General features: G+C 43.0%; 1 protein-coding gene across 7 annotated transcripts in view; it reads left to right on the forward strand.

The window, feature by feature from the left end:
• Positions 1–6,350, forward strand: part of magi2a (membrane associated guanylate kinase, WW and PDZ domain containing 2a) — a 472,217-nt gene extending 465,867 nt beyond the window's left edge. For 4 of the 7 annotated variants that reach the window (XM_042335534.1, XM_042335536.1, XM_042335535.1 and 1 more), the window contains one exon: positions 4,262–6,350. In XM_042335534.1, coding sequence (XP_042191468.1) covers positions 4,262–5,076 — 815 coding nt within the window. In that variant the 3' untranslated portion in view covers positions 5,077–6,350. The remainder of the gene's footprint in view (positions 1–4,261) is intronic. The other 3 variants (XM_042335537.1, XM_042335540.1, XM_042335539.1) reach the window with 2 other exon arrangements.
• The last annotated feature ends 8,981 nt before the right edge of the window (positions 6,351–15,331 follow it).

Below are 15,331 nucleotides of genomic sequence, written 5' to 3' on the forward strand. Positions count from 1 at the left end.
CGCACAGCAATGTCCCGCAAATAGTCGTGGATTGAGTAACCAAATTATTATTATTATTTTTGAAGTGATTATTACCCCCTGAAAAGCAATCCGCTAATCGACTAACAACCGGGTTCCTACTTACTGCTAGGTGAACAGAGGCGTGTGGAGTAAGGAAACTTGCCCAACGTTTCACTATGCCTGGGAATCGAACCCCGGACCTCTTGCTTGCGAGGCGAGTGCTCTAACCACTGAGCTACAGGACTCCATTAGATTTGGAGGTCAAAGTTATGAGGTGAAACAGAGCTGAACTTGTTTTCATTTAATTTAAAAAAGATTGAGGGGGACGTGATCCAGGTAATTACAGTGACGAGAGGCATAGATAACAGAAGAATATTTGACTTGGATTTGTAAGAGCATAACTAAAGTTTTTTGGTTTAAAAATTTAAATCTTCAAGTAGGACTAACAGAAAAAAAAAATTTTTTCCCATTCAGTGAGTAGTTGAACAACATAGCTGCAACATAGGTGTAAACTGAGATTAAGAAAATGTTGTGGAACACAGTGGATTTGGTGCTGTTTGGTAGAGAGGGAGAGAGAATGCTTCATCAGTGGATATTTGGGGAAGAATTAATAATACAGGGGATTTGCTTCATTACTTTTGGGAATCAGAAAGGCAGAGCACAGCTTACTACCCCCAGGAGATTAAATTGATGGGTTAAACTTCATGAAACAACAACAACTTGCATTTATATAGCACTCTTCACACAGGGTAGCGTCCCAGAGCGCTTTAAGGGTAGATTTGACATGGTGTGTGCAGGTCAAATCAGGTTTGGTGGACTGAATGGTCTTTCCCCGTCCCGTAATCCTTGCATTTTGATATAGCGCTTTTCACGTCTTCTAAGACGTCTCAAAGCGCTTCACAGAATATACTGTAAAGTGAATTGACTGTATATTTGTGGGCAAAATGCAGCAGCCAATTGCGCACAGCAGTGTCCCACAAACAGTCATGGATTGAAATGACCAATTTATTATTTTTTTNCTTGAGGGATTATTATCAGGCGTGTGGAGTAAGGAAACTTGCCCATGGTTTTGCCCTGCTGGGAATCTAACCCAGGTCTCTCGCTTGCGAGGTGAGTGCTCTAACCACTGAGGTACAGGACTCATACTTTTGTAAGTTCCTGTAGGCCTTTGAAGCAGGTAATGTGTAAATGGATTCCAGAGGGAATTATATGTTGCTTCTTAAGAGAGAAATGATAGAGGATTACGGTGAGCAGGCAAGTGAGGTTGGAACTGTCAAAAAGCAGCAGGATTGTTGGTCTAATTGCTTCTTCATATTCTTATTTGTAACTTGACAATAGTTACCTGCACAGCTGGATATTGGCTGCTTGGGTGAAGAACCAGACAGCATTTGGCACCTAGGAATCATAACCTCTCCTGAACTAATGACAGTAATATAATCATCATAATAATAATCCTTGCGTTTGTTAGAGCGGCTTCTCACATCTTCGAGACGTCTTAAAGAATATACTGTAAAGTGAATTGTCCGTGTATTTTGTGGGCGAAAAATTCAGGAAAAGAGAAAATTAGAGGCCCAAGTTTTTAAAACAATTTGCTGCTCTTGTAGTGGTGATTATATAATTTAATGTGAATATAATTTGATAATTGTTGTTATTATTGAATGACTGTATTGGAGTCACAGCCTGGACTTGTGTGTTCAAAATCCCGATGTTGGGCTTCAACTTGCATCCATCCTTCTGATATAGAGGCAAGTGTGCTACTAACTGACCCTGTTTCTCACCTCACCTCTCTCTTTGGGTGAGAGTGAATAGATCACCTGGAACACAAATAATTATTGACATTGCACAACTTTTGTGGGACAGTTTCAGCTTTGATGCTGCTTTGCTGTGTGACATTAAATATTTTGTAAGAATTATGCATATTTATGCAAAAGAATTATGCGTATTTATGCATAACTTTCCTCCTCACTGTTTAGTGTTCAGATAGTAGCAGACCTCAAGAGGACATAGACAGACCGGTAAAATGGGCAGACACGTGGCAAATGAAGTTTAATGTGGAGAAATGCAAAGTGGTGCATTTTGGGAGGAAGAATGAGGAGAGGCAATTATAAACTGATGGTACAATCTTAAAGGGGGTGAAGGAACAGAGAGCTGAGGGTTCGTATAAGTAAATCTTTGAAGGTGGCAGGACAGGTAGATAAAGCTATTAAAAAAAGCATACGGGGCATAGAATACAAAAGTCAGGAAGTTATGATGAACCTTTATAAAACACTGGTTAGGCCTCAGCTACATACTGTGTGCAGTTCTGGGCACTACACTTTAGGAAGGATGTCAAGCCATTGGAGAGGGTGCAAAGGAGATTTACCAGGATGGTACCAGGAATGAGGGACTTGAGTTATCAGGAGAGGCGAGAGAAGCGAGGATTATTCTCCTTGGATCAGAGAAGGTTAAGAGGAGACCTAATAGAAGTTTTCAAAATGATGAGGGGATTCGATAGGGTGAACAAGGGGAAACTATTTCCACTGGCAGGTAGATTGGTAACCCGAGGACACTGATTTAAAATAGTTAAAAGTAACAGTGGGAAGGTGAGGACAAATTTTTTCACACAGCGAGTTATTCGGATCTGGAATGTAGTGCCTGAAAGGGTAGTGGAAGCCGATTCGATAACAGCTTTTAAGAGAGAAGTAGATAATTATTTGGGGAGAACAAGTTTGCAGGGCTATGTGGAGAGCGCGGGGGAATGGGTTCGATTTTTCAATGGGCCAATTGGCCTCCTTCTGTGCTGTATAATTCTATCATCATGAAAGTCATTCCATTATTCCTTTTAGATTTTTACACCATTTATTGACTAAAATATAGAGAGAGATCATCTTGCACTTTGAGACTTTCAGAACTGAAATAAGACTTAGATTACATATCACTAATAGTAGATGTGATGGGTGCTTTGTAATATGTAATCCAAATCTGTGCTCATTCCTTTTTCATTTAGTTCTCACAATTCGTGGAAATGTGGTTCATGTTGTGCAGCGTATATAGTTGAAAGAACTGCATTTTTTTTAAATTAAGGGAACACAAAATGCGTTTTAAGTCAAGAAATGTTGGGTTGTAAGTTAAGTGACAAAATACAGCAAAATGTGGAGTCCTGTAGCTTAGTGGTTGGAACATTCGCCTCGCAAGCGAGAGGACCCGGGTTAGATTCCCGGGAGGGTGAAACATTGGGCAAGTTTCCTTACTCCACACTCCTCTGTTTACCTAGTAGTAAGTAGGAACCTGGTTGTTAGTCGATAGGCAGGTCACTTTTCCGGGATAATATTCCCTTAAAAAAAAAATTGATCACTTAATCCTTGACTGTTTGTGGGACACTGGTGTGTGCAATTGACTCCTGCGTTTGAAACAACAACAACAACAACAACAAAATGACATTTATAGAGCGCCTTTCACGTCGGGAGGACGTCCCAAAGCGCTGGACAGTCAGGTGTCGGGGCCCGAGCATAGGGCAGGGGTGGGGTAGGGGTGAGGGAAGGCAGAGAGATGGGAGGGCGACTGAAGGCACGATCGAAGAGGAGGGTTTTGAGACCGGCCTTGAAGGAGGCAAGGGAGGAAGCGAAGTGAAGGGACACAGGATGGAGTTCCAGAGTGTGGGGGCAGTGAGACTGAAAACCCGGCCACCGATGGTAGGGCGGGTCAGGCAGGAGACATGGAGCAGGCCGGAGCCCGCTGAACGGAGGGAGGGGGCAGGTTGGTAGGGAGTCAGCAGGCCAGAGAGGTAGGAGGGGGCAAGGCCATGGATGACCGTGAAAGTGAGGACGAGGATCTTGAATTCGATTCTCTGGAGGATGGAGAGCCAGTGGAGTCGGGCGAGGGTGGGAGTGATGGGGTCACAGAGCCTGGTGCGCGAGAGTACATGAACTGCAGAGTTTTGGATGATTTGCAGCTTGTGGAGGGAAGAGTTGGGAAGGCCGATGAGGAGGGAGTTTCCATAGTCGAGCCTTGATGTGACGAATGTGTGGGCGAGGGTGAGGCAGCCTGAGGGGTGAGGCAGTGGCAGAGTCTGGCAATGTTGCGGAGGTGGTAGTAGACAGTGCCGGTCATGGCGCGGATGTAGGGGAGACATCTCAAAGATGTGATAAGGCGCTATATTCAATGCAAGGACTATTATTATAAAATAGGATAAAAATTTAGCCATATTTCAGCTCTCAACTAAGGCATTTCTTAAGTAAAATACTAACCAGACTAACGCTTCTCACTTTGTCCTTTTTAACAGACGACCCCAGCTCCTGGAATACTTCCTCTGCAGGCTCCCCAAGTCTGTCGGAAATAGCCACACTCCCTGATGAATTGGTACCATCATCATCATCATCACATTCAGTCCCAACCTGTGATTCCATTCACCAGCTATCCCCAGAGCCATTGTGGGACATCAGGAAGGAGAGTGAGATGCTGAGAAGGGAACACGCTACAGATCACCACGAGAGGAGATCAGGGGAGAGGAGAGAGAGGTCACAGAGCCCGAGAAAGGTGGACAAATCGAAGCAGCATCGAACTTCTAAGAAGAGCTTTACAAAGTTATCTGAGGAAAATAGCAGGAAGTCAGAGGGTGGCAGGACCATCTCTGAGAACAGGGCAACTGGAAGAAAATATCTTACAGAGACTGAATCTGGGGAGGACAAGTTTGATGAGACGAGCAACGAGAAGCATAAACCTGGCAAAGCCACGTCCCCAACCTCCAGCAGGGAGAGACCTCCTGGTGTCAAAGGGAACGGTAAGGCTCCAGATACCACTGAGCGCAAGTTGCTGGAAACACCCACACGCAAGGTCAAATCAGCAGATTCATCCATTGGCTTACAGACTGGTGATGTTGGTCATTTCCACGAAAATGCCTTAGAACAGGTCACGGATGACCTTGACGGAGACCCGGGGAGGGTCTCCAGTGAGGAGCATGCACATTCGGGTTTTGCTTTTCACAGTATCAACGCTGTGTCTCGGAAGTCAACCGTCTCACCTGGACCATGGAAGATTCCCGGGACCGACAAGTATCCAAGTGCATTGAAGTCTGGGGCTGCCACCATGAGCAGATAAAAGAACGAGCGCGTTTTTCTTCTCCAGCATAGGATAGATGCCACTTTTGTTTCCTCCTATCACATTATTTATGTTGTATTTTTTTAATTAATTTCTTTTTAACAGTCACCCAGCCCCTATAAACTGGAAGTGCTGTGTGCTCTGCATTAACAAATACAGTATAATGGGAATAATACTCGATGAAGTGTTGCGTGGGGCACAAAATCCTTTTTTTTTAAAAAAACCAGCAACATTTTAAAACTTCCGTGAAACTGAAGTTGTAAACACTCGCTGTAGCGGCTAGTGACCACAGCATCCGTGAGCCAAACCTATATGAACTCTGTGGACCAGTGCAGTGTGATTATGTGGGTAAAACTTAACATCAGAGAGCAGGAACAACATTGGTGCTTTAGTGAAATATTATGTACAAAGGATTTTGCCTCATCTGTATGCTGCAGTCGTATACTTTGTATCAGTAAACTTTGTACCAGTGGGGACATCTGTCGTTAGAGCCTGGCCTTAAGTAATACTGCACTGAGGAATGGGAATAAATGAAGACCTTTACACGAAGCTGAATTATTGTAAATATTCCTCTTTCAAAACAAATGCCTAGTCCAGGGGTTAAAGTCGTTTTTACCAAACGCTAGAGCCTGGTCACCAAGCGGTAACACAAGCTAACCTATTTAATTTAAAGAGGCATCCTGTATTTAAATAGTCTGAGCCCCCATCCCGCCCTCCCACCCTCTGTATTCATATCATTGAATCAAGCACAAAATTAATCGTAACAGTAATAAAACAATGACGTTGATTTTCACGTGAATGAAGTCGAGCAAAGGGTTTGCCCACTTTATCCTCTGGTCTAGCCGTGATCTGATTCCTGCCAGGAAAGGCGGGATCAGGTTTTGGACAATGCTTCTGTATTGTAGTGCACGTACCTGTATTACTCTCTGATTTTAGATTGATGAAAAATTGGGATTACGACTGCATAAGCAAGCTATATTTTGCACAGTTCACAGCTTTTACTTGTGCAGTAATTGCTTCATGCCGCCTGTAATCAACATAATCTATGAACATGGCAGTCACTTAGCCCTTGGATCAATATTGCTGTGTAGTGTTAGCTGTGAATTTACCTTGTACAGTATCTCTATAAATATGATTCCATGTATTATTAGTCACAAAGACTGTAAGTGAGCAACTATTTTTATGAAATGCACCACTATGGATAAATTAACTTTTACAGAAATCTTGTTTATGATATTCTATCTGAAACACTGTCAAATAAAATGCATACTCTGAAAAGTGCGTGAGTCATTGTGGACGTCAGGGGGTGTTTTCTTTCCTTATCAATTCAATCGACATCTGCACAGCTAACCTGCTGTAATCTTGGTACAGTACGCTTTTGAGCTTTTAGGCAAACCATCGTTGTTCTGTAGGTTTGTGAAACTTAATTTGGTAAACTCAAATTGCAGCTATCATTTAACAAAGGTTGCTTTACTCCCACCTGGATGAACACGGGGTAAAACTCTATACGTGAGTGTTCATCCCATTCATGATAAAGGTTTAAAAAAAAATTTGGTAACTCAATCCACGACTGTTTGTGGGACGCTGCTGTGCGCAATTGGTTGCCGTGTTTCGCCCACAAAATATACAGTCGATTCACTTTACAAGATATTCTGTGAAGCGCTTTGAGACGTCTCGACGACTTGATAAGGCACTATATCAAATGCAAGGATTATTATTATTATATTTCCTTATATCCACACTCTTGTCTCCCACCCCCATCCCCTCATAAAATCTGTATCCCTATCCTAAATAAATTATGAATTCTCTTAATTTGATAAAAGCACAGCTCTTTAAGATTTTGATGAGAGTGTTTCTAATCGCATTTAATTCAAGTGCTAAATATTTTATGTAGTTAATGCACTCACTTCATTTGATTAATGCAGTTCGTTTTCTCAGTTCGTTCTACAATTTCTGTTGTCAGCCACAAATGATTAGTTAGGAACAAGCTTCTACTCTGAATATCTGAATATTTAACGTCACCATCCATCTATTCCAAAAAATAATAATGATACTAATTCGGTCACTTCAATCCACAACTGTGTTTGTGGGGACGCTGCTGTGCGCAATTGGCTGCTGTGTTTCGCCCACAAAATATACAGTCAATTCACTTTACAGTACATTCTGTGAAGCGCTGTGAGATAACAACAACTTGCACTTATGTAGCGCCCTCCACGAAGGGTAGCGTCTCCAGAGTTTTGGGGCGTAGTGGCTGAAAGCACGATGGTGCGAGGGACGAGCCAGTCGAGCGGAGGTGCCGGGAGGTGGATTGGGGAGTGAGGAGGTCGGAGAAGTAGGGTGGTACCAGAGAGTGAAGGGATTCGAACACGAGTGTGAGGATCTTGAAGTCGCTCCGTTCGGTGATGGGGAGCCAGTGGAGCCTGGGCCAGAACTGGTGAGATGTGTGGTCCGGGTCAGTATGCGGGCGGCAGAGTTCTGATTGAGCTGGAGCTTTTGAATGGAGGAGCTGGGGAGACCGGCGAGGGGTGCGTTTGAGTAATCCAAGCGAGAGGTGACAAATACATGCACGAGGGTTTCAGCTGCATTTGGGACCGTTTCTACGGTACCATCCCCTCCCCCCGGCTCGACGTCATTCTCCGCCATTCTCAAGCGCTCTGCGTGAGGGGCGCTATATAAATGCAAAGATTACATTATTATTATGAATGCGAGGAGGGAGAGCTTCCAATGCCAGCTCTGAGAGGCATTTTGCATTTGCTGTAACAACCGAACCACCAACTCACTAAAGCCGGGGATGGGCAATCTGTGCTATTGTGTGTAATTAAACTGTCACCTCACAGAGAGCAATATTATCTTTATAGGGTAACCTCATCGTTTTTATGAGTTCTACATGCCTTGGCAAACAACTCCCATGCCAAGACAAACATCAAGGCCGAGAGAGGTTATTCATGCTGTGTGCCCTTTTACCGCATTCAATAAACAGTAATACGAGGTGTCCTTCATGTAAAAGTGGCCCTTTGACTGGCAATTGGAACGGTTATATTAATTGTTCTGCTTGATCAGTGGACTTGCTGACATTAACATGTTTTGTTGAATGGCATTACTAATACTGCTTTCACACAGCGAGTTTGTCTTTCTGGGCATGACAGGAATAAATTCCTCCTGATAGCATAGAATAACCTACAGCTGTCTACACTGATGGAGCGTGAAAGACAGAACCCGCCACCATACATCGATAAACCCACGCTGTCCGCAGTAAGTTCTGCACCTCTGTCCAATCCAGCCTCAAACTGCCAGCCACCTTGATGCTCTAAAAGGTTTGCCTCCCAAGATATTAATGATCAACAACAACAACAACGTGTGTTTATCTAGCGCTCCCTCACACAGGGTAACGCCCCAGAGCACTCGACGGTGGTGAAGCACCACACCGAGCTGGGGGGAGGGGGAGGTGACCTAAGGCACGGTCAAAGAGGAAGGTCTTCAGGCACGACCTACAGATGGGGAAGGAAGTGGCAAGGAGGAGGGGTAGAGGAAGAAAGTTTCAGAGTTTCAGGGTAAGACGCTCAACCGCATGTCGCTGTTGACAGAAGTCCCACCCCACCCCGCACGCTTTTTTTACCGCAAAACAACTTCACAACATGGCTCCTTACCTCGGAAATAAGCCGCAGTAAACCCCTCCAACCGCAGGCCCATAAACTCAAAACATGAAGCAGAACTATGTGTAATCCACAAGCTCAGTCTACATCGGGACTTCTCAGTTCTCTGCCCCTTCTCAAGGCCAAATAACAGCAGCAGAATCGCACCATAAAAAAGCCACGAGCAAAGGTTGCCTGATTTTCAAACATACAATACAAATTGACATTTACACAGCGACTCTCATGTCGGGAGGATATCCCCTGGTGCTTCGAATTCAAGATCCTCACCCTCACCTACAAGGCCATTCACGGCCTCGCTCCCTCCTACCTCTCCGACCTACTATCCCCTTACCTACCTGCCCGTACCCTCCGTTCCTCCGGCTCCGGTCTGCTCCACATCCCCCGCCCCAACCGCCCTACCATCGGTGGCCGGGCCTTCAGCCTCTCAGCCCCCAGGCTCTGGAACTCTATACCCCAGTGCCTTCGCCGCCTCCTCCCTTTCCTCCTTCAAGGCCGGTCTCAAGACCTTTCTCTTTGACCGAGCCTTCAGCTCCCCTCTCGACTCTCTACCCCCTCCTCGCTCCCTCCCTTCCCTCCCTCACCCTGACCATTTCCCCCCTGCTCGGGTCCTGACCCAACTGTACAGCGCCTTGGGACGTCCTCCCGACGTGAAAGGCGCTCAATAAATGGAATCTTGTTGTTGTTGTTCTCTTGGTCTCCAGTAGCATCGTTGAGTACTGAAGATAACAATCCACCACTGCTTGCGGGACACTGCTGTGGGCAATTGGCGACCGCGTTTTGCCCACAAAATTATTACTATTATGAAGATAACCCCAAAGGTTTTAATGGCTATTTGTGCACATGTGAATGTTATGATGTCCTCACAGTAATTATAACTTCAGCAATGGATTATCAGGAGACTTCACTCTGATTGCTTTGGTCGAGTTTACCTAGTTTCCTGGTAATCAATATTCCAATTGTGTTGTGCGGTTTGGCTTCAGGCCTAAGCACTGACAGAGCAGGCAATGAGGGGAGAAGGGAAGGGTTGTTTCAAACCCTTGGAGCAGTCTTTAGTAGCGACAGACTGCAGTGTTGAACGATGTATTAATTAACATTGGTGTTACAGATCACAGGGCGCAATTTTCACCGCAACATTTCTCTGTTAAAAGATGTGCAGTTAAAGGTTCAGAACTCTGCGCCAACTGTATGCTGATTTACCAAGACACAAAGAGTTGTCAGTGTGCAGAGAGACAGGGGGGAGGAAATGAAACTATTGTTTTGAATTACAAATGATGCAGTGACTCAAACGTTGCAATTATTAGGAAATGTAATTTCTTTCTCATTTACATTTGAACAGGGCTTGCAATCTAAGGGGAGGTTGGAGTCGTCTGAAGTAGATTATTTATATCAGATTATAGCGGCCAGTTAATGAGCTGTAAATAGCTAGAGTGAGGAGATTACCCGATCCAATGGTGTGTGATGTGCTGTCTTTGTATGATTCGGCTCAAACTGCTGACACGAAGACACGAAGGCTCCGGTTAATTAGTCTCCAATTTAAAACATCATCAGTGTCTAATAAGTTGTATTTTATCAAAACAAATTCCGTTGTGACCAGCTTTTAATTTGACAGTCATTGTATTAATAACAACAAATTATTTTTTTTGTTGCGCTTTTCACGTCGGGAGGATGTCCCAAGTTTCAGACGTTTTGCACACCTCATAGGAAAGGAAAATCACTGGCAGTGTGAAAGCAAATGAGATTTGCTGGGCACCTGGGGGTCATATCATGGTACGAGAAGCCAGTGATGGAGCTCTGATCACTCAGAAACCTACATTTACTAAGATTGCATTTGGGACATGAACCAGCGAAGTCATGTTTAACTGCATATAAACAGCTCAACTCGATCATCATGACAAGATATAAACTGGAATTTTTTTTAAAAATCACATTATGCAGACTGTCTGGGTTCAGTAAACCCAGCAGTAAATAGCCTGCCAGGCAACCGCTAACTTCTGTTTGCTAATCATCGACGTATCTATCTACCAGGAACCTTATGCTCCCTTTATTGTTGGCACCAGTAATCCTTGAGTATGAGGGATACACACTACTATTAACTTCTGATCGTCAGAAAGCGTCTGGGTAAGTCCTATACGTCATTTACACCAGCCCATTGCAGAGCCCCACTCAAGGACAAGGTTAATTGGACGGAAGCTTTGCTTCACTCCAGAAATAATCACAGAATAGTATGTCCTGGCATCTCTTTACCAGTCACGAGGTGATGCAGAAGCAAACTCACAATCAGGAGAGGGGGAGGAGAGGATTTTTGTTGGTCAGCCGGGTGTCTGACACACGCAAAAACCCATCACCATGGTTAAGACTATCCAAACCAAGCTGAGATTTCCATGCCTCCCACCTACACATGGAAATCCCCAGAGACAGATTGCTGGAATTGAATGCAAACTCTCTCCCTGGAGGGACACATCCTACTGACCTAATTCCGGAGAGTATTATGCGTAGGATGGCAAATGCCAAAGCTTGGGGACCCCAGAGTGTGCGATGGGGTAACTGCTGGAGTCTGACCAACCAAAACCGCACAGCTTGCCATTGATCTAACTGTAAAAAGTTTAGATGGAGGTATTTAGGTGTTAATCCACCCCTGAGGGTAGTCACACAGAGCATCAACTAATGGCTGTGAGTTCCTCATCCTCATGCCTACCCAATGTTTCACCCACAAAATATACAATCACTACACTTTGCAGTGTATCCTGTGAAGCGCTCTGAGACGTCTCGAAGACGTGATAAGGCGCTATATCAAATGCTAGGATTAATATTCATACAATGTGATCAGTTTGTGGCTTCCAGCCCTGCCATCAGCTATTCATTGAATCTTGAAATCACATTAATAAAAGTTACTTTTTTTTGTTATTAGCATGTGGAATGTTATTATCGTAAACAGTAATTGAAGCAGGTTTTAAAAGGGAATTTGCTATTTGAAAAAAAATACAAATAAAGGGTTACGCTGAAAAGGCAGAGTAACCGGACTAAATGGATAACTCTTTCATAAAGACATCACAGCAGAGCAGACTGAGAAAGGATCTTGTTAATGATTGTGAAAATCTGGAGTTTCTCAGTGTTGGCGGTCTCATAAAATCATGGAATATGTATAGCACAGAAGGAGGCCATTCAGACCATGTCTGTGCCAGTTCTAGCTAGCTCTCCCACTGGAGCTGCCTTCTCTAATCCTATTACCATGCTGTTTTAACTTACCATTTTAACACTATAGTTGTATATTTATAGTTGTTATTTAGTGGAAACCCATAGTGTAATGGCTAGCGCTTGCCTTTCAAGCAAGAGTACCCCTGGCGGGTATAACATTAGGCAACTTTCTTTACTCCACACTTATTCCTTACTCCACTGTTTACGTAGCAGTAAGTAGGAACCCAGTTGTTGGTCGATTGGCAGATCGCTTCCGTTCTGTCAATCCCTCAAAATAAAATTTGGTCACTCAATCCGCGACTGTTTGTGGGACATTGGCGTACACCATTGGCTTCCGCGTTTCTTCCACATAATTAACAGTCAATCCACTTTACAATATACTCTGTGAAGCGCTTTGAGACATCTCAACGACGTGATAAGGCGTTGTATCGAATGCAAGGATTATTATTATAATCATCACCTCGTCAAAACGTCTCAAAGGGCTTTACAGGATTTAATGTGAAGAACAGCCACTTTTTTTAAGCAAATTATTAAAGGGTTCTGTAATTCTATTGGAATACGTGTCAGCAATGGCCAAGAATATGGATTGTTAGCCTGTTAGAGCAAATTCCTCTACTAATACTCCTGCACAAGGAGCCACTTACCAATAGATGTAAAACAATGACCTGGATTGATTTATCCCATCTGATCTTTCTATTCTCTGCTGAGAAATTATCTCCATCTCACTGCCTTTTCTTCTTGGTTGAGTGGAGATCAGAACCTCTCAAACTGGTGAATTGCACATGTCAAACGTGTATGTATGTGTTCGCAACGCATTGTGTATGATCCTGGCATCAGACCACAAAGCAGGAGCCTGTGTTTAATAATAAACGTTTAAAATATGATTTGGAATAAGAATTGAAATAAAATGTCGGTCATTCAATCCACGACTGTTGGTGGGACACTGCTGTGCAGAATTGACTGCCACGTTTCACCCACAAAATATAGTCAATTCACTTTACGATATGCATTTTGAAGTGCTTTGGGACGTCTCAACGACGTGATAGGGCACTGCATCAAATGGAAGAATTATTATTAATTTCAGTAATTCAGATTTGTAACAAAACGTCTTTTAATCTTCATGTGTACTTGTAACGGTTTGAAATTGTGAAAAGGCAAAACTGTAGGCAATGATAGGGGAATGTGTAATAATAATAATAATCCTTACATTTAATATAGCGCCTTATCACATCTTCAAGACGTCACAAAACGACTCACAGAATATACTGGAAAGTGTAGTGACTGTATATTCTGTGGGCGAAATGCGGCAGCCAATTGCGCAAAAAACTGTCCCACAAACAGTCGTGGATTGAATGCAGAAAAGGAACAGCGAAGAGCAGAGTGGGTGAAGGGGTTAATTCGAGTGGGACAAGATGGCAGAGTTTAATATACAGAAAGACGCAGCAGAAATCTGTTTGGCAGACATTCAAATTTTAATAATTCAATGCTATGGAGATCATTAAGAAACAAAAGGGACCATCAATCACTCTGAGCTGCACAGTGTAGGAACCAAGTCATGAATTTGGAAAATCAATTTATTTAAGGACAGGGAAGAGACATTTTAAAGGGATCAAAGCAGTTTTTTNCTCTCTCTATTGGAGATGACAGGACAAGGATATACAGTTTGCTTGAAGAAGAAATATGGATAGATGGCAAAAATTTAATTATTTAATATCAGGGGGTAAGTCACAGTGTAATTATCTTGTGTGAAATCAACCTCGCAATGCAATCTTTTTCTGAAGCATGTATGATCCAAATAAGATTAACGTCAAGCCTGCTACCAAAAAGGTGTTGCTCAAGCGTAATTTGCAAAGAAAAGGTAGTGACAAAGCGTTCCATTCCATCCCAGCCACTGTGAAAATCATTTCATCAATCGAGGGAAATCAATATCTCCCAGAAGAGGGCAAGTTCTCACTATTCTAGTTTGTGAAAAATAAAAAAAAACTGCTTTCCTAGTCACTCATCAAGTATGGTGATTGTATTTATTCAGTTGTAGAAAAGATGCTAAAAAAAACACGTACGTGGTCTAGTCCTTTGTCATCGAGAAACCTCCAATTTCTCCCCGGTTCGATTTTTGCTCACAAAAAAACACATGACTGTTGGAACATGATGAAGTTATTCAACCCATTGAATCGGTTTCATCATGGCAGATCATTTTAATCCCGTTTCTATCTTTTTCCACACTCCATAATATGGTAAATTCCCAAGGATCTATCTTATCTACTTTTTAAAAGAGCCCAATTGATTTAGCCTCACAGGATATTGGAACAATGCAATGCACACACTTACAACCCCCTGAACGAAGAAAGGTCGGCCCTCAATGCAAGTGCTGGGGTGATGCTGCAATGTCAGAGGTGCCGTCCTTCAAATGATACAACCAAAGTCCCTTCTATCTGCCTGTTCAGGTGGACTTTAAAGATCCCATTGCACCATTCGAAGAGAAGGAAGTTTCTCCTGGTGTCCTGGCTAACAAACCTCCCCACCCCCACAAATTGGTCATTTACTTTGTGGCTGTTGAGGGATGTATCCTGTGAAGTCCTTTGAGATGTCTCAATGATATAAGGCATTAATTATATCAACTGCAAGGATTATTATTATCTCTAGATTATCACAATGACTGGTTGCTTTCTACACGAGTACTTATTTTAGGTTATCAGTGACTGGTTCTCTCCTCGCCAGTACATCCTAAGATGGATCTCAGTCTCTTTACAACCAGTCCTGCAGTTACAATAGAATTCCTAATTTTGTTACCCCTGTACACAATTTGTAACTAATTGATGCTCGGCTTTTGCTTTGCAGTTAATAGTTTAAAAACATTGAATGTTTTGTTGCGTTGACAGCAGTTGATAGCAAGATGTGGGAATCAAGTATTTCATCTCAATGGCTAAGAGCTGCTGTTCACAGAAAGTTTGTTTGCTGTTTCTGGAGTGTGAAGTCTCTCCGCCAGAGGGCGAAATTCAACACTTGCTTAAGGATAGAGAACAGATGGAAGGACAAGGAACAGCATTAGTTTCCCAATGCGGTACAGTTTTGTTGGAATTGAATCACTGTTGGAATTGAATCCGTTAAAAATCCCGGTTTACCTGTAAGAGGCCCTGGTAAACTTCCTGCCGATTGTGGAATTCTGTCTCATTCTCTGGTGAATTATGCAAAAGCTTCGAGACAGTTATGTTAATATGAGACGGGCATAAATTGCATAACTTATTTTCTAAAGTTTAAAAAGTATTGTGTTCTGTAATATATTTATAGCCACTGATATTTAAGATTTATTATAATCAAAGATATTAGGTGAATATTTGAGAGTACTGCCAACTGAGCCACTCTTCATGACTGAGTGGCTAATAATTTAATAATCACTTCTTGTGTTG

This window comes from Callorhinchus milii, unplaced genomic scaffold (genome assembly GCF_018977255.1).
Source record: "Callorhinchus milii isolate IMCB2004 unplaced genomic scaffold, IMCB_Cmil_1.0 Scaffold5, whole genome shotgun sequence".
NCBI classification, from domain to species: domain Eukaryota; kingdom Metazoa; phylum Chordata; class Chondrichthyes; order Chimaeriformes; family Callorhinchidae; genus Callorhinchus; species Callorhinchus milii.